The sequence below is a fragment of the Arvicanthis niloticus genome, chromosome 1 (genome assembly GCF_011762505.2).
Source record: "Arvicanthis niloticus isolate mArvNil1 chromosome 1, mArvNil1.pat.X, whole genome shotgun sequence".
In the NCBI taxonomy this organism is placed as follows: domain Eukaryota; kingdom Metazoa; phylum Chordata; class Mammalia; order Rodentia; family Muridae; genus Arvicanthis; species Arvicanthis niloticus.
The window spans coordinates 112,832,091-112,855,587 of record NC_047658.1 but is presented as its reverse complement, the minus strand read 5'-3'; the positions used below and the strand labels follow the sequence as shown (position 1 = coordinate 112,855,587).

Genomic DNA, 23,497 nt, shown 5'->3' with positions numbered 1-23,497 from the left:
CCCCGCCCCGTCCCGTGTGTGTATGTGTGTGTGTATGTACACGTTCTGGGAGACTGTTGTTGAGCTCTCTGGGTATCCTCAGCTATGTGGATTTAACTGCTGGTGAAGACAGGTTTTGCCTTTTACCACATGCAGCCTTTATTTACCACGTGCAGTTTCTGTTTCAGTTTTTCTGATGTGGGCCAACATGTTTGTGCCAATAGAACAAGAGATCTACAACTTGAGCCATTGTTTAAATATTGCTTTAAGAAAAAAACAAGTATGGTCTTGATGTGTCTATCTGGCTGGCATTGTATTCACTGTGTAGCTGAGGCTGCTCTAATACTTGATGTGCTCTGCCTGTGAAAAGTTGGGTATTGATTATATACATGTTCTGCCATGCCTGGCCCTTAAATGTTCCGTGACCCAAGATAGTCTGTAAATTCATGGTAAGGACAGTAATCCTAATGCCAGCTCCAAGGTGGCAGAAAATATTAAAGTGCTCATTGTGATAACAGCATGATGACTGACTTCTTCAATACTTAGTTTTCAGTTTGTAGATTATAGATTATAGGTTGTATATAATTTTGCTTAGGTTATAGATTAGGAAGATTAGTATGTTGTATGGAAGTGTACTTGCATCACTGACTTTTCCTAAACCATGCTTGGGATGGAACCCAGGGCCATGCTGTCATACTGTCAGTGTCTGCTGCAGGGTTTGATCTAACTTGTTTCAGGTTGACTTGACCAAACTTTAATAGAACAAATGCAATATTGGCAGAGACAGAAAAGAGTATCTTGAGTTTGAGGCCAGCTAGGCCTGTATTCATGTCTGTATGTATGTATGTATGTATACACACACATATATGCATACACAAACTACACACACACACACACACACACACACACACACACACACACACACACACAAACTAAAAATTCCAGTAGTTGAGGGGGAGAAAACATTTGCAGCCAAGTAACAATCTGTTGCACATAGTCCTTGGAACCTAACAGATGATAAAGTTGTACTGAGTGAATGAGCATGTTCTCCTACTTGGTTTATGTGTAGCCTTTGACAATTCCTGTTAATTTTAATACAATAATTTTACATGTCTGTCTTGTACTGACTCGCCATCTTCTTCAACATTGGGGCTGGCCCTGCTTATCTGAGTGTGAACACCAATACTAATTCTAGCATACTATTAAAAGTCACTTGACCTAACTGACCTTTGACAACTAATCTGCTGAATGGATTTACCAGTTTCATCCATTTCATATAAATGAAATCATATCTGGATTCTTTTACTTAGCTTTAGGTCTTCTCATTGTGGCACATGTCATTTGTTGCTAAGTAATAATAGGTGATGTATAGAGATGGATTTTTCCATACTTACATTGCCTTTCATGATGATGACCTCTATCATGGTGTGTATAAAATAGTTTGGTGTGTTTGCATCTGTTGTTCTACTGAACATCTTTTCATGAGTTCCTTTCAATTTGTATATTGTCTTTGGATAGACATTTTTAGAGCTCTATTGATAGCCTTCTAGTTAGCATTTTGTTGTTTAGCCTTCTTGATATGAAGAAAAATAGGGTTGGTCTATTAATTTAAGTGTTTAATTTATGCTATTTTTATAAAGGAATTTTACTTTTAATTGTCTATGAGCATAGGTTTCTGCATGTGCCTCTAGAATAGGGTATTGGGTCCCCTGTGCTTGCTCTTTAAATGCTGAGCCATCTCACCTACCTCTAATTTAGGCTACTATTGAGATTATTTTATAAATTTAAATTTCCTTTCAATGAAAAAATTTGTCTTTATATTTGAATGTTTCTTTAATATGATGTATTCATTTTCAAAATATTTTTACTTTTAGTTATATGGAGGTGAGGTGTGTGTATACATATGAATTTGTGCATGTGAGTGCTATTCTACAACAACAGTGGCATCCCATCAGACTCTGAGCTAGAGTTACAGGCAATTGTGAGCTGTCAAAAATGGGTACTAGAAACTGAAAGAGTAGTATGCAACTTTAAAGCACTGATCTAGTTTTCCAGACCTTATTTGAATGTCTTTAAATGTCCTCACTCTCAGGGGCTATGATAGGTATTTATAGGTCTGAGTTGGTTTTTTTTTGTTTTTTTGTTTTTGTTTTTTTTTTTTTTTATTGTGAATTTATATCTTTAGGCTTAAAGAGGTAGCAGAAATAAAATTCAGCTGAGTTTTAGGCCACTATGATCTAAAGAATTTCAGGATAGACAGGGCTACACAGAAAAACCCTATCTCAAAAACAAACAAAAAAACTTATAAACTTCACAGGTTGGAAGCCCGGTGGTTTATTACAACTTTGTTCTATTTTGTGCATTTTGAGAATATCAGCTAATCTTGATCTTGGAGAAAGGAAAGTGGATGCTTTGAACTAGCAACTAAGACTGGACATCACATTCTCCACATAGGGAGCACTGACTGCTTGGTGGAGAAGAAGAACAAAATGCATGATTTTATGTTTATATCCTCTTCCTCCCCCCCTCCCCCCAGCGTGGTACCATGCGACGTCGCTATGAAGATGATGGCATTTCAGATGATGAAATTGAAGGGAAAAGAACTTTTGACTTGGAAGAGAAGCTTCATACTAACAAATATAATGCCAATTTTGTTACTTTTATGGAGGGAAAAGGTTAGTATCATTTTGATTCAGACCCTGAACTCCTTGTAAGAGTCATTAACTTGAGATTTTAGCATCTGTACAATGTTAAGATATTACCTGTTGAGGATATTTATTTTGTCTCACAATGCTCATTCTCTGCCAAATTTGAAGTAATCTTTTATTAGAATAAGAATATTACTGGGAAAAAGACCTTTTTCTTTTTTCTGATTTCTTGGCTTGGGTCTAATTATAAATGGCATAGGTATGGTGGCACATACTTGTAATCATTACACTTTGGAGACAGAAACAGGAGGATCAGGAATAATCTGTATAAGTTATAATGTATGTATAAGTACATGTAATGGTAAGTTAAAGGCCAGCTGGGCTACATGAGACTTTGGATAGAAGGAGAGGGAGAAAGATATCAAAACAAAAAAAAGTACAATGAAATCTCTTTTATGATGTTGGATTCCTTATGTGTTAGGTGGCCTTGGCCCTTAGGAAACTATAGAAAAATTGGATGTATAATATTTAGATTATTTTACCTGTTAAGAGACATAATTTCTAATTAGGATGTATGAAGTGACTTGTTAACACAACTGCCTACAAGCCCTGATTTTCAATATACTTTCCATATTTACTAAGAAATATAAACATTGTATGCACGGAGTAACAAACACAATAAGCACTTTTTTACTTAAAATTCTTTTTATAATTGTTTTTCAATGATTTTTTTTTTCTAATTTTTTTCCCCATGGTTTCAGATTTTAATGTAGAGTATATCCAGCGGGGTGGCTTGAGAGACCCTCTCATTTTCAAGAATTCTGATGGACTTGGAATAAAGTAAGTGCTCTGATCCTAGCCTGAGATGGTTGCAAAATGGCTTTTATACTCAGGGATTCAGACAGTGGCAATCTTGAGAACCCAGAACAGTAGGTAATTGAAAATAACTTCTAGTTACTTTGTGAAAATATGTTTCTTTCACAAGTGATTCATATACCTAGAAATGAAAAATGTACATGAGCTTAAAAGAAGTTTAAGTCTCTTGAATCTATCAGTCTGATATAATTGCTGCTAACATTTTCGGATTTATTCCTATGTAAAATACAATCATTTATATTCAAAAAGTATTTAAACCTAAACATGAAAATTGATGTTTTTGTAAAGTGTTTCATACTTTCCAGATCCACACTGACTAGAGAAGTAGTGCTTTTCATTTACTGGTGTTTATTTCATAGGATGCCAGATCCAGACTTCACAGTGAATGATGTCAAAATGTGTGTGGGTAAGTAACAAACTTTTGGTCTGCCTCTTCATCTTTGAGGTTTAAGAACCTTAAAGTATATGTTTTATTAGAATTGTTTGATTTTTTATTTATTTATTTATTTATTTATTTATTTAGAATTGCTCAGAATTTTCCTCAAAGGACATTTAAAAACAACTCTATAAGCAGGAGATAGGAAATTACTATATATATTCAGGGGAAATAAAAAAAAAAAGCAAAAGTTTCTTTTTAATTTAGTTCATCTAAAGCCTAGGCATGGAAGATAACTGTTATATTCTGTGAAAATACAGTAAAATGGTATAAAGTCTTCTGTGTTTCCAACAAACATGAGCAAAAGGAGCTCTTCTGACTCTTCTATGGAATACAATAGTTTTATTTCTTACTTTGGACAGCACCACCTTTTGGCCACTTCAATCCCTATTAGACTGCTGGATAATCTTGCTCAATTTTGAGAGGTGAAAGTCACTGACAGTCTTAATTCTCTGATCCCAGTATTACTCATGCCCTAATGCTCTTGTGTTACATTCTAAGCACCTAGATACATGTATTTCTTGGTACCTAGCATAACTTGTGGACTACGTGATCAGTAAATCTATTGAGTGATCAAAATCCTTACTCTTTTAGGATAGATCATTTGTGAGTACTCAACATTGTAGAACGTCACTTAACAGGCTGGAAAGAGATGGCTTAGCAGTCAAGAGCACTGACTGTTCTTCCAGAGGACCTGGGTTCAATTTTCAACACCCATATGTCAGCTCACAACTGTCTGTAACTCCTATTCCAGTAAAAACAGCAATGTACATAAAATAAAAATAAATACATTATTGTTTTAAAAAGTTTACTTATCACTTATTTTTGTTGTTGTTTCTAGACAGAGAGGTTCAAGTATATTAAGCTAATCTCAAACTCACTGTGTAGCCAAGGATGACCTTAAAATTAATTACCTACCTCTCCCTGCCTTTTTTTTTTTTTTTTTTTAAGATTAATTTTATTTATTTTATGTATATGACCCTTAACACACCAGAAGAGGGCATAGGATCAAATTACAGATGGTTGTGAGCCACCATGTGGTTGCTGGGAATTGAACTCAAGACCTTCAGAAGAGCAGCCAGTGCTTTTAACTCACTGAGCCATCTCTCCAGCCCCTGTCCCCACCTTTTGAGTGCTTCAGCTACAAGCATTTGTCACCATACCCAGCTTATGTCGAGCTGGGATCATATCCAGGGATCTACGCTAGGTAACTTCTTTTAGCAACTGGGTTATGTCTTCAGACTTTCATTTCTTTCTTAGTCAACCTTCAGTAACGTAATTTCCTAGATCCATAAGGCAGTAGACAGCCAGAGCTTCCTGTGTTGGTATTTAAGATTATTTTATTTGTTTCATAAGACAGGGTTTCTCTGTGTAGCCCTGGCTGCTGTCCTTGAATTCCCTCTGTAGACCAGGCCAGCCTCAAACTCAGATCTACTGAGTGTTGGGATTAAAGTTGTGGGCCACCACCACACCTAGCAGACTTATTTTTTAGTGATACATGTATGTGCGTGTGTTTATGTTTCCATGAATACACGTGCTCACAGAGTAAGAAGGGTTGGATCCTCTGGAGTTACAGGTAGTTGTGAGCCACCTCACATGGGTACTTGTGGGGAGCCGACAGAAGGTGGCTATCATCCTTGCAGCCATCTTGAGCCATATACCCTGATAAGAGACTTGATTACATTAGCCTGCAACAGCTGAGCACACTCTGATAACATCTTGCTTTAGATACCCAGGATTTTCCCTTGGGTGTGTGGCTTAAGGGTGTGACTTAGAGATCAGATTTAGAGACAAGACCTAAGGGCATGATTAAAGGCATGACTTAGAGGCGTGGCTTAGAAGTGAGACATATAAAAGGCGAGAGGCAGACAGGAGAGTTCAGAACAATTTGGAGAACAGAGAATCAGACACTTCAGGACAGAACAATTTAGAGTACAACTTGGGAACAGATTATTAGGCACTCGGAAGTACAATTTGGAGGAAGAACTTGGGCAGTACAACTTGGAAGTAGGAATTAGGCATTAGGAGGGTACAACTTGGAGTACAACTTGGAGTCAGGAATTAGGCATTGAGGAAGAAGACACTTGGACTAGAAAACTTGGAAAAAGGATTATTAGATATTAGGCACTTGGAGGAAGAACTTAGATTTAGACATTAGGCACTTAGCACTTAAAAGAAGTAACATGGAACTTGGCACTAGGGACTAGGAACTAGGGACTAGGAACTCAAGACTTGGGAGTTGGAGAGAAGAAGAGAGACTGAAGAATAAACAGGATTGAATCACACTCTGGTGTCCTCACTCTCTCAATTGCTAAACCCCGATCTGTGGACTGGAGCAGCTTGGGTCAGTGCAGGCTCTAACAATTTAGCCCCCAAGGCTTTTGGCAGTGCGGGTTCAAACATTGACAGAGCGGCCCAGAACATTTTGGCCCCCAAACGTGGGGTAGTGCAGTTCTCAACATTTCTGGCCCCCAAACGTGGGGTGGCTCAGGCTGCAGGTACTGAAAGTAGACTTGGGTCTCTGAAAGAGGAGCCCCTGTTCTTTACTGCCAAAACTCTCTCTAGCTCCCTTCTTAGATATTCTTATATTCTTATTGGTTGTGGTTCACCAGTGACCTCCGCAAGAGTCATCTATGATGACTTTAAAGTACAGACTCATGTAAGAGAGGATTCTGGGAAGATGATGAGAACATTCTCCATTTACTTGATTATTGCCCTGACAGAGTCTATCTGACATAACTATTGTGGAATTCTGTTGAAGGCTTGTAACTTCCAAGGAAAGATTCAGACAATAAAGTTAATTTCAGGTTTTACTATAGTAATAACCACTTTTCTACATACTCCAGTCCTCACCATGCAGATGTGCATGTTTTTTCAAAAGCATAACACATAGCTTTAAGGAGCCAGGATAAGTCTTGTCATTTAAATATTTGACACTTGTGCTATGATTGCAGATTTCTGATTCTATCAAAATGTATGACAAAAGAGCAGGGGGCTGTTTTTATACTGTCTCTCTAAGCTGTTATAGTGACCTTATATTTGATCCCAGTGACTTCGTAGGACTTAAAAGGCTGCTAAAAGGCCAGATGTGGTGGCACAGGGAGAACATAATAGAGAAACCCTATCTCAAAAAACAAACACAACGGACTGGTAGGTGCCTGGTGGTTATGGTGGCTGCACACACCTTTAATCCTAGCACTCTAGAGGCAGAGATAGAGACAGAGGAAGTTGGATCTTTGAGTTTTTTGAGGATAGCCTAGTCTACAGAATGAGTTCCTGTATAACTAGGGCTACATAGAGAAACACTGTCTTGAAACCCACCGCCCCACCCCCCAAAAAAATTCCAGATAAACAAAAAAAAAAACTAAAATGGCATAGTGGTACAATGGCATACATTCAGAGAATGCCCACACAGAGAAAGCAGTAAGATTAAAAAGAAGCTGTCGTAAATATATACCAAGTATGGCTTACATTCTTAAAAAATCCCAGCATTTGAGAGGCAAGATGAACATGAGTTTCAGGCACCCTGGACCATGAGACTAATATTTTGTTACAGCAACATTACACAAACAAGAGATGACAAGGATAGATAGCATCAAGTAGACTAATGATATTTTGGGAATATTAGAAGAAAGAGAGGAAGGGAGAGAGTAGGAAAAAAAAACTTAATAGAGGTAAATATATGGACAGTTAATTCTCTGGGATGATGGCTCAGTGTCTAAAAGTACTTGCCAAAAAACCTGACAACCTGACCTTAATTCCTGTTCACTGTACAGCTATTACCACTATCTACTATTAGAGTTTATCCCCCAAAAGTCTGTTAAGCAATCATTCATTTCTCATTCTTCCCTGTAGCCTCTGGCAACCACTGATCTCATGTTTTCTAGATCAGGATTTATCTAATCTGTGTTTCACATATCTAGAATTATATAATAGTAGCCTTTCATCTGTGACTTCTCTCACATAGCATACTTTCCATGTTCGTTTGTGTGATTTCATTCTTTTTATATCCATTTATTGTATAATTTACCATATTTTGTTTATTCATTCATCTAGTGATGGAATTGGAACTATTTTAACCTTTTAGCATATAGCTTTGTTCCTTCTGCTACCTGGTATATTTATTTAGTAAGCTTTAGTCTTAAACATTGGGCAGCACTTGCTCATTGCCTCTCTTGTCAGGATCTCACTGTGTGTCATAGGCTTGGAACTGTGTAGAGAGAGCAGTTTGCCTCAGATTTATAGAGATTCTCCTGCCCCACCCTACTGAGTGCTGAGATTAAAGGTATGCACCAACACACTCAGCAGCATACTGTGTTTTGTTGTTATTATGTTTGAAGAAGACTGACACTGTGTTTACATAGTAATTTTATCAGACTGTAAATATGGATTAAATGTAAAGAAGTTTTATATTAAAAATTATTGATAGGAGAAACGAACTGAAAATAGAGAAGTTTAAACTGGTATTCACTAACTCACATTTCTTTTCTATTTTATTTTTTCCTTCCCCTATTTTTGGTTTTTTAAGACAGAGTTTCTCTGTGTAACAGAGGCATGGCTGTCCTGGAACTTGCTTTGTAGACAAGGCTGGACTTGAGATCCACCTGCCTCTGCCTGCCAAGTGCTGGGATTGAAGGCGTATGCCACCATGCACAACTCTTAATTCATACTCTTGAGACAGATTAGATCAGTCTTTAAACCTTTACTGAAACAGTGTATCTCAGTAAGTCTTTTGTTTTGCAAGTTATACCTGTTATATCATGTATGAAATAAATACTGACATTTATCATGTAGAATTGTAGGGTTAAGTGAGGTACTGAATAAGAGAACCAGCACTTGATAGTATAGTAAACATGGCCTAGGGACTGATGAGTATTTTTAACTGCACCTGTTGTCCTTTTCATTCTCTGATGTGATTATGATTATCCTTCTCAAGTAATTTCCTTGAGTATTACTAATTATCTTAAGAAAGGATAGTTTCTTAATTTGGACTTGTGGTTTGTTTACTTAATATATTTAAGAGTAATTTGGCTTAATCAAACTCCTTTTCATGTAGGGAGTCGTCGGATGGTGGATGTCATGGATGTGAACACACAGAAGGGGATTGAAATGACCATGGCACAATGGACACGATACTATGAGACTCCAGAGGAAGAGCGAGAAAAACTCTATAATGTTATCAGCCTAGAGTTTAGCCATACCAGGCTTGAGAATATGGTGCAGCGGCCTTCTACGGTTAGTCTTTATCATTTTCCCACATACATCTATCCTCCCTCCCTCCCTCCCTCCCTCCCTCCCTCCCTCCGTTCTTAAACTTACTGATTTGTGTGTGTGTGCTTCCCATCATGAACCCCAGTCTTACTCATCTCTCCATCTCCTCATATCTGCCCTTCACCCTTGCAACCTCCCTTCTAAAAAAAAACAAAATATGACAAAGAAAACTTATTGTGGAACCTGTAGTATGTCACAGCCACAGTGTGTTCTATAGTATATTCCTCTGTCCACACATTTTCACTTACAAATGTTCATTGCAATAAGTCATTTGTCTGTTTCAAGATCTCCGGCTTCTGTGACACCATCAATATTGGATCTTCACCAGGACTTCTCCCAGCTATCTTGTTGTCTCCCTGTGTCATAGAGATCCTGCACCATTAAATCAGCAGGACTGGCCCTTTTATGAATCCCATCTGTTAGCAGATGGTAAAGATTTTGGGCCATCTCAGAGCCCTGAATCTGGTCTTGGGTGGTAGCTGAGTTCGTCAGTGTGCAGGCTTTCTCTAGCACTGCTCTAGCTAGACCACCCAATGCTGTCATCAGGAAGCAGGGTCAGCTTTCCTGCTCTCATGCCCTTGGCCTGCTCTGCCCAGTCAGGGTGAGGAGCCCATTCTCCCAAATGCTGCAGCCCGTGAGAGAATAGATCAGCTCTCTCACTCATATCCTCAGGGCTGGCTCACCTGTCAGTGAGGAAGCAGGGCTAGTCCTTGATCTCAAGCCCTTGGGTTCAACTCTCCTAATTACTGACTACTGCAGGTAACCACAGGCATTGATGAAGTGCAGGGCCTGATCTCTGGAGCTGGCAAGGGACATAGCCAACTCTCTTTACTGTTGTAGGTGGTCAGGGCAGGGAGCTACATTCTCATTTTTAATAGAAGGTCTTTATATTGGAAAATTTTTTATAGCTTTGTACATGCCAAGATTAAGCTAAATGTGGGAAAGAGCATTGGATAACAGTAACTTTCATTTTTAGAAGAATTCATTTTCCAAAATCATTTCATTTTCATTGGAATCATTTTGATTCATACCACCAAGAACTCAATTGGGAACTTGGTCTTTCAATGATAGATAAGAATCTTAAAATGTTACTGGGAAACTGCCTTAAAAGAATTTCTGTCCTATGGATTTGTGCTTGCTAAGGAACTTAAGGGAATTAATTGGGTTAGGTTTGGGAATGTGTGCTTTGTTTGGTGGCATAAGTCTTCAATCCTAGTACACAGAAGACAGAAGTAGGGGAATCTCTTGAGTTTTGGGACAGCATGGTCTGCATAGCTAGTTCCAAGACAGCCTGAGCTGTATAAAAGATACCCGAGCAAAAAATAAAATAAAGAACAAAAATTAAGGTAAATTTTGTTTAGGGCAAGGTGAATTTTTGCACCCCCAATCTATCCACTTCGCTAGATGAGAATTTTATGTAATATGTTGTAGATTTTAGTAGGTAAATAGTAGTGATGAATGGGTTGGTTTCATTGGTTTTTGATACCCTACTATCCTAAAGTTAATTTTCATTTTATCTATCTTTTGGGTAAAGTACTGGCTGTCTACTCTGTTAGGAAAGCTGTTCAGGAAGTGGAGTTGGCTTCACTTTTGACATGTACCTATATCTTTTGAAGTCTCTTCTCCCTTAATTCCTGAATATGAATTCTAGCCAGGTATGGTGATTCCAGCTACATGGAAGTCTAAAGAAGATCTTTGCTTTCTAAAATTAATATGTGGTATTTGCTAGTAATATGTTCACTCTACATAGAGTACAGCTGGTAATTTCCAGTATTATGACTATAGTTTATTGGTCTATATAGCAAAGAGAAAAATAACTCAGTATTTTGCTAGTTTGATGAGTCAGTGTATATTTTTTGTTGTTGTTTTTAGTTTTTTCTTTAGGTTTTTGGAGGTTCTCTCTGTGTAGCTATGGCTTTCTTGGAACTCACTATGTTGATCAGGCTGGCCTCAAACTCAGAGATCTGCTTGCTCTGTTTCCCAAGTGCTGGTATTAAAGGTATGTGCCACTATGCCCAGCTTTTGTCATTGTGTATTATTGGACCAGATATTCAGCTAAAGGCAGAGATTTTCATGAAAATAGGCTTCTTTCCCACAAGAATGACAAGAATCTTTCCTATATTAGTTACCATAAATACACCTACCCCAGGTGCTAAGATAATGGTTTATGCCACTAATCATTTTTAATAATGTTCATTTTTAATAAAGAATTCAGTAAAAGGAAACATGAAGCCAAAGCCTGATGGTCCTTGTGTGTTATTCCCAGCATTTAGGAGGTAGAGACAAGGGGGCTGGAGAGATGGCTCAGCGGTTAAGAGCCCTGACTGCTCTTCCAGAGGTCCTGAGTTCAATAACCATCTGTAACAAGATCCGGTGCCCTCTTCTGGTGTGTCTGAAGATAGCAACAGTGTACTCACAATAAATAAATCTTAAAACAAAACAAAACAAAAACATTAGGAGGTAGAGACAAGAGGATTGCCTTTAGACAGAGTAAGCTTTGTCTCAAAAAACATCAGAAAACATGAGAATTACAGTTACGTTTTTTATAAATGTATTCTATAATAGTTCTAAAATTGTAATTTAAAGATGATTGCTATAAATATAGAGCTTGATTATTAAAAATATGGAACATTAAAACCATATATGAAGTCTACCTTGTACTATTCTGAGTATCCCTAGGTTTGGCTTTTTTAGTTTTTTTTGTTTGTTTGGTTGGTTGGTTGGTGTGGTTTTTTTGGAGACAGGATTTCTCTGCATAGCCTTGTCCTGAAACTAACTCTGTATGTAGTCCAAGCTGGCCTCAAACTCACAGAGATCCACCTGCTTCTGCCTCCTAGAGTGCTGGGATTAAAGGTGAGCACCACCACTGTCTGGCTCTTATTTTTTATTGTTACTGTTGTTTTGTTTTAATTATTTTATTTTTATGTGTATGGGTGTTTGGTCCAAGTGTTTTGTGTTGTGGTGGTTGTGAGCTGCAATATGGGTGCTAGGTATAGAACACCTAGTGCCCTTAACCATTATACAGTCTATTGTGTTTTCTGTCTGTCCATCCTTCATTGTTCTTCCCCTCCTCTTTTTTCTTTGACTTTTCTGTTTTCTTTTTCTTTTTTTCTTTTTCTTTTTTCTTTCTTTTTTTTTAAAGAATCATTATGTATACCTGGTTGACTGACTTGGAACTCAGATCCTCCTGCCTCTACCTCCTGAGTGCTGGGATTAATGTGTGCACTAACACACCCAGCCATTTCAAAGAATAGAGCTAATCACCAAACTGTCCTTTTGATCTCAAATTTTTGATAAATCAGGAACTCAGTAGTTTCTATGCCACGTACTGAATTTCTTTTCTTTCTTTTTTGATATATCATTTTTTGAAACATTTATTTTATAAGTGTGTGTGCATATGCACATCGTGGTACACGTGTAAGGGAATTGGTTGTCTTTTCCACTATGTAAGACATAGGGATCAAACTATCAACTTTGTATCTTCAGAGACTACCTCTTAAAAATTTTACACATAAACACGTTTTCAACCTCTACTGTACCAATATTGACAGAAGAAGGTTTCTAGTTGTAAAATGTCTTTAATGAATCCATTTTGACCAGAGCTAGCTGTACAGTTATGTTATTGGAACCACTTCTCTTTTTTATCTGTTTACAGAATGTTTGTCTTTTGACTCTAAAGCTCACAGATTTTTAAATTTTATTTTGTGCAGTGTACATTTATAAAGGAGTTACTTTCTTGACCTTAAAATTCTTTGTAACCCCACTGCTTTTCTTGGACCCTAAATGTCTCTCTCTCTTTTTTTTAAAAGGTGGATTTCATTGACTGGGTAGATAACATGTGGCCAAGGCACTTGAAAGAAAGTCAGACTGAATCAACAAATGCCATCTTAGAGATGCAGTACCCTAAGGTGCAAAAGTAAGTTCCTTGTTCTTGTATACTTTCCTCAGTGTCCTGTGAGGTTTAATATTGACAACAAGAACAGTCCATCCCTTTTCTAGCTTTGCTGTTTTAAATCATCAAATTGATAAGGAAGAATATGTGAGAAATTAGATAGCGCATGATCTAATAATAAAGGGAAAGACTATATGATCCTGGAAATGTGACATAGAACTGCATTCCTTTAGCAAGATATGATGTTCCATGACTTGATGCAGAGTTTCAAGGCCAGCCTGCTCTAAGTAGCAAATTCCAGGACAGCCAAGAAACCTTGCCTCAAACCCTTCAAAAAGGAAAGAAAGAAAACCTACTAGAAGTTTATTAGTTGCCAAAGGGTTCACTAGGGAAGAGAATGTCCTTTTAGTGGGTAGTTTCTCTTTATTAGTGTACTAATTAAAGCTGCTGCTTCTCTTTGGTTCAGGTACTGTCTAATGAGTGTTCGAGGCTGCTATACTGACTTCCATGTGGATTTTGGAGGTACTTCTGTTTGGTATCACATCCACCAAGGTGGAAAGGTATGGTCATAGTTAGGATTGGAATTAGAAATTATATGATTTGCATGTTTAATATAATCTGGAAACTTAGTAATATAATATTAAGAAACATCATTCATATCTGAAGAGAATTATAGATTCTGTTAACTTTTGTAGCTATTCCGTTGGAGTTTTAGTATTTATGTAGGTCAGTGTCATTCTACCAATCTTTGGCCAATTCTTAAAGCAGGAATTTTCTAGGTGAAGTTGAAGAGGTAATTTTAGGAGGACAATAGCATTTTTGTATCTGTAAGAAAAGTAACGTAGAGAAAGGGAACATAAGTTTTGGATCTATTAACCAAAAGTCCAGTAAATGCAGCTCTCCCTGTCTAGAGATACTGTTCTGAAATGTGACCAAAGGGAATATTAAGTCTTTTTGAGGATTGGAAAAAGTACTTTCAATCATAAAAGAGTTGTATTCTAATAATAATAAAATATATTTCATCTTTTCATGATTTTTTTTAAATAGTATATTAGAATTGCAGTCTAGAATTAAAAGCAGAGGTTTGTAGTGTTAGCCATTCCTCCACTTGGAGGAACTATATCTATTAACAGAAACAGAGCTGGGATGGAAACAGCTTTGGATACCTCTGTATCCAAAGTTCTTTTGTTTATTTATATTTGTATAGATGGGATCATAATTTTGTCCTATTGATCTTAGTTACTACCTTGAGACAAAGCAGCCTAGAGCAATATCTTAGAGTTGATTAATTACATCTAAATAACTGGGCTGTTTAAGCCTCTAGCTAGTTATTAAGGAATTACCCACATAATAAGCCTCTTTCTCTTAGTGTTCAGGGTTCTTCTACTGCCACAATCCCAGGAAATCTAGATTCAGTCAGACCAAGTGATTGGCAAGAAAGTTGTTTGGGTCCTGAACTACCCAGATAGTCAAATCTACCTTCCAATCCTCTTTGTGCCTATTTATCAGTTGAGGGAGACGACTGGATCATGTCAATAGCTGTTAACAGACTGAAGTTTTTTAACTCACAGGTCTTCTGGCTCATCCCCCCTACAGCCCACAACCTGGAGCTGTACGAGAATTGGCTGCTATCAGGGAAACAGGGAGACATCTTTCTGGGTGACCGGGTGTCAGATTGCCAACGAATTGAGCTCAAGCAGGGCTATACCTTCGTTATTCCCTCAGGTAAGCGAAGTGGGGGAAAGTCGGTTGCTTTCTAGGCTTCTTAAAGAAAGCTGATTATGCACAAGGCTCTGAATTCAATGTCCAGCAAGGCATGGATGTGCATGAGTATACAGTCAGCAGCAGACAATAGTGTTTTCCTGTTTTTATGGAGTACACAGAGAGAATATGTATTTAAAAACATAAGAAGAGCTGGAGAGATGGCTCAGTGGTTAAGAGCCCAGACTGCTTTTCTAGAGGTCCTGGGTTCAATTCTCAACAACCACATGGTAGCTCACAACCATCTGTTATGGGATCCAATGCCCTCATCTGGTATATCCGAAAACAGCTACACTGTACTCATATAAATAAGTAAATCTTGAAAAATAATGAAAGCAGTGCTTAATACTGGTACAACGCTTCTCAAGTATATACATTTAGACAATATACTAGTCCCAGTAATTCAGAACTTTGTGATGTGTCCTCTCTAGTGAGGAGAGCCAACTTTCCTCACCTGAGTGGGGAATGCTGAATCAGCAGTTTTGTTTTCTAGCTAGGGTTTCTCTGTGTAGCCCCAGCTGTCCTGGAGCTTCTTGTGTAGAACAGGCTGGCCTCTGCCCTTGCCTCTTGAGTGCTGTAATTAACGATGTATGCCACCAAGCATGACTAAACTGTGAATATTTTCATTGCATCTTAATTGTAAAATAAATGCATATAAAAAGTATAAATTTTGGAGTCCCTATCTTTTTGAGAATTCTGGCTATGCATTTTCCTACTCAGTACTACTTTGGTCAAATACTTAAATCTGTTTTTATTTAAGAAAACTACATAAGAATATTAAACTATCCTGTATGGACCTGGCACATAATTGGTGCTTCAAAAAATGGTAGCAGCAGCTGGCCAGTGGTGGCGCACGCCTTTAATCCCAGCACTTGGGAGGCAGAAGCAGAGTTCAAGGCCCGCCTGGTCTACAGAGTGAGTTTGAGGACAGCTAGGACTACAAAGAAACCCTGTCTCAAAAAACCAAAAAAAAAAAAAAAAAAAAAAAAAAAAAAATGGTAACAGCATTTATTAAAAGTTTTTTGCACTGGGGAAGTAACATGATGGTAGAGTACTTGCTTAGCATGCATAATACCCTGGGCTTTATCTCTAGCAATAAAAAATTTAAAAAGCCACACATCTTTTACTGAGTGTGGGATCATACACTTACAGTTTTAGCTATTTGCATGTGTTTGAGACTAGCATGGACAGCATTTTAAGACCCTGTCTTAAAAAAAAAAAAACTTGTTCCTTAGATACATATATTCATTCAAAGCTCACTACCATATAAAATACAACTTATTCTAATTTTAAAGAGAAAATTGAAGCTTTGAGAGATAAGTAACTTGACCAACCATTAAAGGAGCCTGGGCTATGCATCAAGGACTTGTTTCTTAAAAAAAAAAGAGAAGAATATAATCTACAAGTCTTGTACTATTCTGAAGAAACTATATTGCAGTATGTGCTTTCAATCCTGACTCTATTCCCTGTCTTCCAGGTTGGATTCATGCTGTGTATACTCCTACAGACACATTAGTGTTTGGAGGCAATTTTTTGCATAGCTTCAACATCCCCATGCAATTAAAGATATATAGCATTGAAGATCGAACACGGGTGAGTAATGTAACAATTATATGTGAAGATGTTTCCCCATTTAAGATAGATGTTAGGTGAACTTAGTAACACATGCCTCTCATCTTTGTAGCACTCAGGGATAGGAAGACTGTGAGTTTAAGTAGTCAGCCTGCCCTATGTAGCAAGATCAAAGAAAAAGACAGGTTTAATAAAGAGATGGGATGGGATGGCTCAGCAGGTAAAGACACTGATGCTATTGGATGACAGAGTTCAAGCCCCAGGATGAACATGGTGTGAGGGCAGACCTTCTAACCTTCATATGCATACACTGCTATCTTCCACCCCCACAAATCACTAAATGAATCAGGGATTTATGGATAACTTGTCACATTTTCACATTGTTTTTTCATTAAGTTTTCATGTATTGAGAACATAATAAAAAAATTTACTAGACACTTGACTCTTGTTTTGAGGGACTTCTAAGTCTGTGAAGCTGCTTTCTGGATATTTGTATAATCCCTTGAAACATGTTTTTATTTCTATGCTCATGAATAATTTGTGGAATGGGGATGATCACTTCAGACCACAACTTTGAGGTTTTCTGCCTTTATTTTGATTACCAGTCTTCCCTTTCTTCACTTTCCCATTGTAAAAATACAAGCATCTTTTTAAAACTAAATTTTATTTATTGTGTACATTGTATTTTGTTTTGCTATGTCAAGTTACATGAGTGGAGGTTAAAAGACAACTTGTAGAAGTCAGATTCTCTTATTTTCACCATGTCCCAGGAATGTAATTGAGGTCATCCAGCTTGACAGCATTCATCTTTAACCATTGGCAAAGGCCATCTTGTTGAGCCCTTTCCTCCCCATCATAAGTGTCAATATTAATCAGCTCTCATCAAATTTATTGAGATTTTTTAAAATATAATTTATACTTGATCTCAACTCCTCAAGAACTTTCCCAAAAAGTATTAATATATTTCAAAGGCTAATGGAGAAGCATAGTATATTGTACTTAGTTTAAGGAAACCCCCCTCCCCCCACCCCACCCCCCAACCCCCCCAAAAAAAAGGAGACCCAATGCCTGTTATTTCTTAGCTCTCTACTCTTTTGCCAGAAAGAAATTGGCTTTTAAATGAGAAAGAAGAAACTTCTGGTTAAAGCCATAATCATATAAGAGACCCAGGTCTGGTCATATGCTTCATTGGTTGTATGCTTCTTGTCTAATGATAAAGTGATTTCTTCGCTTCATAATGATACCCTGTGACCTGGGAAAAGGATTTGAAAAGGAATCCCTTTTCATTTTAAAATCACAAAGACAGCAGCACATCATAGGAGTGTGGATTTTGGCCTTAATATGTAGCTTTTCTAAAAAGAGAATGACAGATAGATAGATGGATGGATGGATGGATGGATGGATGGATGTCAATTTTTTTTTTTTAAGACAGGGTTTCTCTTGTGTATAACAGCCCTGGCTGTCGGCTGGTACTGGTTCATGCCTTTAATCCCAAAGGCAGATGACTTTGAGGCTAGCTTGGTCTACAGAGAGAGCATTCCAGGACAGCCAAGGCTACATGAAGCCTTGGCTGGAAAAAACTAAAACCAAAATAAACAAAAACAACCCTGGCTGGTCTTAAACTCAGAGATCCACTTGCCTCTGGGACCCTGCTGCTGGGATTAAAGGTGTGGGCCATCATGCCTAGTTTAATTTTATCTTTTAAGAAAGGGTTTCTCGGGCTGGAAAGATGGCTCAGAGGTTAAGAGCACTGACTGTTCTTCCAGAGGTCCTGAGTTCAATTCCCAGCAACCACATGGTGGCTCACAACCATCTGTAATGGGATCCAATGTCCTCTTCTGGTGTGTCTGAAGACAGCTACAGTGTACTCATATAAATAAATAAATAGTATTTAAAAAAAAAAAAAAAGACAGGATTTCTCTATGTAATTCTGGATGTTCTGAAACTTACTATGTAGACTAGGCTGGCCTCAAACTCACAGAAATCTGTTTGTCCCTGCTCCTTGGGTTCTAGGATTAGAGATATTAGCCAGAGGGTAGCAGATATATTTTAGAATGGCATCTGGCATTCATCTTCCTTGTTCATTGATTTATGATAATTGTAATTTATTTTATCCTTGACAATGATATATCTAAGGGGCATTCTTTATATTTCTGAAATAATTTTTAAGATGCTTTGAATTAGAAAGAGTGCTCACGCTACAAAGATAGTGACAGATAAAACCACACAGATTAGTCTGATTGGAGGGTGTACTACAAAGCACAACCCAGGGAAACTCAAGGTAGATGTTGGACAAAGGCTCAGTCTTCTAAACATCATACTGTTTGAGAATGGTTTAAAATTATAATTTCATACATACAGGGATAGACTTACTATAAGTGTAACTTTATGCCCTGTTTATCATTCTTTGGTTCTTTATCCTGTGGGTTTTTTGTTTTTTTTTGGTTTTTTTTTTTTTTTTTTTTTTTTTTTTTTTTTTTTTTTTTTTTTTTTTTTTTGGTTTTTTTTTGGTTTTTTTTTGGTTTTTCGGGACAGGGTTTCTCTGTGTAGCCCTGGCTGTCCTGGAACTCACTTTGAAGACCAGCTGACCTCGAACTCAGAAATCCACCTGCCTCTGCCTCCTAAGTACTAGGATTAAAGGCGCGCGCCACCACTGCCGGGCTTTTTTCTTTCTTTCTTTTTTCTTTTCTTTTTTAATATGTGTGGATGTTTTGTCTGTGTACCACATGCACACTATGCCTGTGGAGGCCAGAAGAGGACATCAGATCCCCTGGGACAGGGGTTATAGGCAGTTATAAACCACTGTGTAGGTGCTATGATCCTCTGGAAGAGCAGCAGTGCTCTTAACCTCTGAGTCATCTCCAGGCATACTCTTTTGTTGTTGTTGTTGTTGGGGTTTTTTTTGGTTTTTTGAGACAGGGTAGCCCTGGCTGTCCTGGAACTCACTCTGTAGACCAGGCTGGCCTCGAACTCAGAAATCCTCCTGCCTCTGCCTCCCAAGTGCTGGGATTAAAGGCGTGCGCCACCACCGCCCGTCCAGGCCATACTCTTAAAAAATATATTCATTTAAAAATTTTTAGCTTATTATATATGTATGAGTATTTTGCCCGCATATATATATGTGCACCACATACGTGTCTGATGCCCATAGAGTTCAAAAGATGTCCAGTTTCCTGGAGTCAGAAAAAAAACAGAGCCAAGGGTGGAATGCCTTCATACTTTTAACTCTAAGGCAGTATTTTTTTTTTTTTTTTTTCCTTTTTGAGACAGGGTCTCTCTGTGTAGTCCAAGCCTGCCTTGACCTTGCTTCTTGCCTCTTGAGTACTGGGATTTCAGTTACAAACTCCATTCCTGTCTCTCAAAATTGAGAGATTGACTTGAGTTCTGGCCTCAGGTGCCAGCTTGAATTTGTAGATTGACTAACAAAGAATTTTTCCTGTCTTGATTATTGTAGTTATAGAGATTGTTTTTCATATTCTCTTCCCTTGAAAATTGTCATTGCCTTGTTTTCTCATTATTCTTTTTCTGTGTAGGTTCCAAATAAATTCCGTTACCCATTTTACTATGAAATGTGCTGGTATGTGTTGGAGCGCTATGTATACTGCATAACCAACCGATCCCACCTAACTAAGGAATTTCAGAAAGAATCCCTTAGCATGGGTAAGTATCTTGATTCCATGAACTTTTTTTTTTTAAAGATAGATTTATTTATTTATTTATTTATTTATTTATTTATTTATATGAGTACACTGCAGATGTCTTCAGACACACCAGAAGAGGGCATTACAGATGATTGTGAGCCACCATGTGGTTGCTGGGAATTGAACTTGGGACCTCTGGAAAAGCAGTCAGTGCTCTTAACCGCTAAGCCATCTCTCTAGCCCTGATTCCATGAACATTTAAGACACACTAGAGCTGACAATATACTGTAGTTATAGTTTGGGCTTTTTTGGTTTGTTTTGGTACTTGTCTGTTTGAAAATTCCAAATTCATTTACTGTGATTGAACAAATCACAAACATATATGAATACACAAACAGATATGAATTATGGGGCTGAATGAAATATTGTGATCTAATCCTTGATTAGGTTGCTATATTCATCTCCTCAAGATAAGTGATACATTGTTTTTGGTTTTTTATTAACATATATATATTGGCCGGGTGGTGGTGGTGCACGCCTTTAATCCCAGCACTTGGGAGGTAGAGGCAGGTGGATTTCTGAGTTGGAGGCCAGCCTGGTCTACAAAGTGAGTTCCAGGACAGCCAGGACTACACAGAGAAACCCTGTCTCGAAAAAACAACAACAACAAAAAAACATATATATATGTATGTGTGTGTGTGTGTGTGTGTGTGTGTGTGTGTGTGTGTGTATATATATATTTTTTTTTTCTTATGATATATTCAAACTTCTGTCTTTCATCACTCTCAAGTCTTATCTCTCCTGCATACAGATCTTCTTTCTTTTTCCTATCTAGTCCCTGTCTACTTTGATTTTCTTTTTTCTTTCTTTCTTTCTTTTTTTTTTTCTTCTTTTTTTTTTTTTTTCCGGGACAGGGTTTCTCTGTGTAGCCCTGGCTGTCCTGGAACTCACTCTGTAGACCAGGCTGGCCTCCAACTCAGAAATTTGCCTGCCTCTACCTCCCAAGTGCTGGGATTAAAGGCGTGCGCCACCACCGCCCGGCTACTTTGATTTTCTTAAAGGGAGGTTTTCTTCCTTTTTCTTTTTTTTTTTTTTTAATAGAGAATTTAATTAATTCATTTTTATTTTATATGCATTGGTGCATACATGCATATCTATGTGAGGGTGTTAGAAGAGCCTCTGGGACTGAAGCTATAGACTGTGTGTGTGTGCACGCGTGTTCGTGTCTGGGGGGGGGCACAAGTCATGTGGAACAGCAGCTAATTTTCTTAACTGTTGAGCTATCTCTATAATTCTTTTAGTGGATTATCAACTAATAAATACAGTTAGAGTTACCATAGAATCCTGTATAAAGGATATTTATAGACATGGGCAATAAGTGGCTACAGCACTGAAGAAAATTTCTTTCCCTCTCCCTACAACCAGGAACTTCCAAAAGATCCAGGGAGGAAAAGGACTTATGAGCAATACTTGCCTAGTAGTACCTAACTGTCCATAGACTTATGTGAGGCTCAGGGTCTTATGATGCCCTCCCATCTATGATGGGAATTGATGGCCCAATTTTATGCAGTTTTTGTGCATCATAAACAATTAAAGCAAAAATTCAAGATTCCTGTTTTATTCCTGGAATGTAGCATTGACTAGTACACCATCCCTTCTTTCAGCCACTATATTCTTTCTGTCTCTCTGGTTCTTGAGCCTTGGAAGACGTGATATATAGATTCCCATTTAGGGCTGAACATTCAAACCTTTGACCAGTTAAATATGTTTTATTATATACAAGTAGTCAAAATCTTCTGTTAATAAGTAGTTTATATAGTTTAAATTCTTATTACATATGATACATGCATGTGTAATATAACCATATTCCTGTGAGTAGATATAATTAGCCTGATTTTACAAATGAGAAACCTTTTTTTTAAAGCTTTGTCTTTTTGTTTGTTTATTTTTCTGATCCTGGCACAAATGAGAGAATCCTCAGAGTCCCCTACACCTGCCTCTCAAATGCTGGGATTAAAGGCATGTGCCACCATCACCTGGCACAAATGCGAGTTTGAACCTTCAAGATTTTAAAAAATTTTTTTATGATATTATAGTTAATAACTGATAAAGCGACCCCTTAGACTAGTCTGATGAGACTCTAATCTCTTTGTGTTTAAGTTCTGTGCCTTAACATTTACCTGTTATCAAAAGAAATGCTTAATTGTATCAGTGGTAGTATCTTCTTTCTAAAATTTTTTTATTATGGGAATGTATGAATGTATTTGTACCACATATGTGCTTGGTGCCTGCAGTGGTTAGAAGAGGGTATCAGATCCCATGGAACTAGAGTTCTAAATTGTTGTGGACCATCTGTGGTTACTAGGAATCGAACCTGGATCCTTTGCAGGTCCAAGTGTTCTTAACCATTGAGCCATTTCTCCAGCCTCGACATGGTAGTTTCATAGACATTTTTCTTTTTCTTCTTTGAGGCAGGGTCTCACTCCAGCTGGTCTGGAACTCACTATGTAGACCAGTCTAGCCTGGAACTCACTGAGATCCTTCTACTCTCCTTGTCAGTACACTGGGAGTAAAGGTGTACACCACTCCACCCAATTCATATAGGGCTATTTCTGTTTGTAACTATGATTTTCAGAAACATTGGCCTTATCATTTATAAACTTGAACGTACTGTGCTATTTCTCTTGTTGATAAACTAGCCAACTAGCATTTATTTCCTTTGCATTGGTAGATATGGAATTAAATGAGTTGGAGTCTGGAAATGGTGATGAAGAAGGGGTGGATAGAGAAGCCCAACGCATGAACAGTAAGCGATCCGTGCTTACCAGCCCTGTTGCTAATGGAGTCAACCTGGATTATGATACACTTGGCAAAGCCTGCCGAAGTCTTCCAAGTCTGAAGAAAACTTTGTCTGGAGACTCATCTTCAGATTCTAGCCGGGGATCCCACAATGGCCAAGTTTGGGATCCCCAGCCTAGCCCTAGAAAGGATAGGCAAGTACATCTGACCCACTTTGAACTTGAAGGTCTTCGATGTCTTGTAGATAAGTTAGAGTCACTGCCACTGCACAAGAAGTGTGTCCCCACAGGGATAGAAGATGAAGATGCTCTGATTGCTGATGTAAAGGTAAGCAGCCATTGATATGAGTAGGAAAGTCAAGTTTCTTGATTTGGAGGGAGAAAGTACAGGAATTATGGATATTTCAACTCCAGGAAAGTTAATATGTACCTGTGTCAGTACTGCCCAGTATTTCAATTTCTAGAGTAACATTAAGTCACCATTTTGAAAATAGGAACATAAGTGTATTTAGTGTTGACAAAAACTTGAAGCTTACCACTAAAAATGGTGAGGGGTGAGGGGAACAGGTAAGATGGCTCAGTGAGTAGACCTGATGACCTGAGTATGATTCCTGGAGATGGTA

General features: G+C 37.9%; 1 protein-coding gene across 4 annotated transcripts in view; it reads left to right on the top strand.

The window, feature by feature from the left end:
- Kdm2a (lysine demethylase 2A) overlaps window positions 1–23,497 on the top strand; it is a 74,560-nt gene that overhangs the window by 24,121 nt on the left and 26,942 nt on the right. For all 4 annotated transcript variants that reach the window (XM_034495672.2, XM_076915129.1, XM_076915125.1 and 1 more), the window contains 10 exons: window positions 2,516–2,654; window positions 3,389–3,467; window positions 3,863–3,909; window positions 8,996–9,174; window positions 13,020–13,126; window positions 13,569–13,662; window positions 14,674–14,827; window positions 16,341–16,456; window positions 19,969–20,095; window positions 22,808–23,202. In XM_034495672.2, coding sequence (XP_034351563.2) covers window positions 2,516–2,654; window positions 3,389–3,467; window positions 3,863–3,909; window positions 8,996–9,174; window positions 13,020–13,126; window positions 13,569–13,662; window positions 14,674–14,827; window positions 16,341–16,456; window positions 19,969–20,095; window positions 22,808–23,202 — 1,437 coding nt within the window. The remainder of the gene's footprint in view (window positions 1–2,515; window positions 2,655–3,388; window positions 3,468–3,862; window positions 3,910–8,995; window positions 9,175–13,019; window positions 13,127–13,568; window positions 13,663–14,673; window positions 14,828–16,340; window positions 16,457–19,968; window positions 20,096–22,807; window positions 23,203–23,497) is intronic.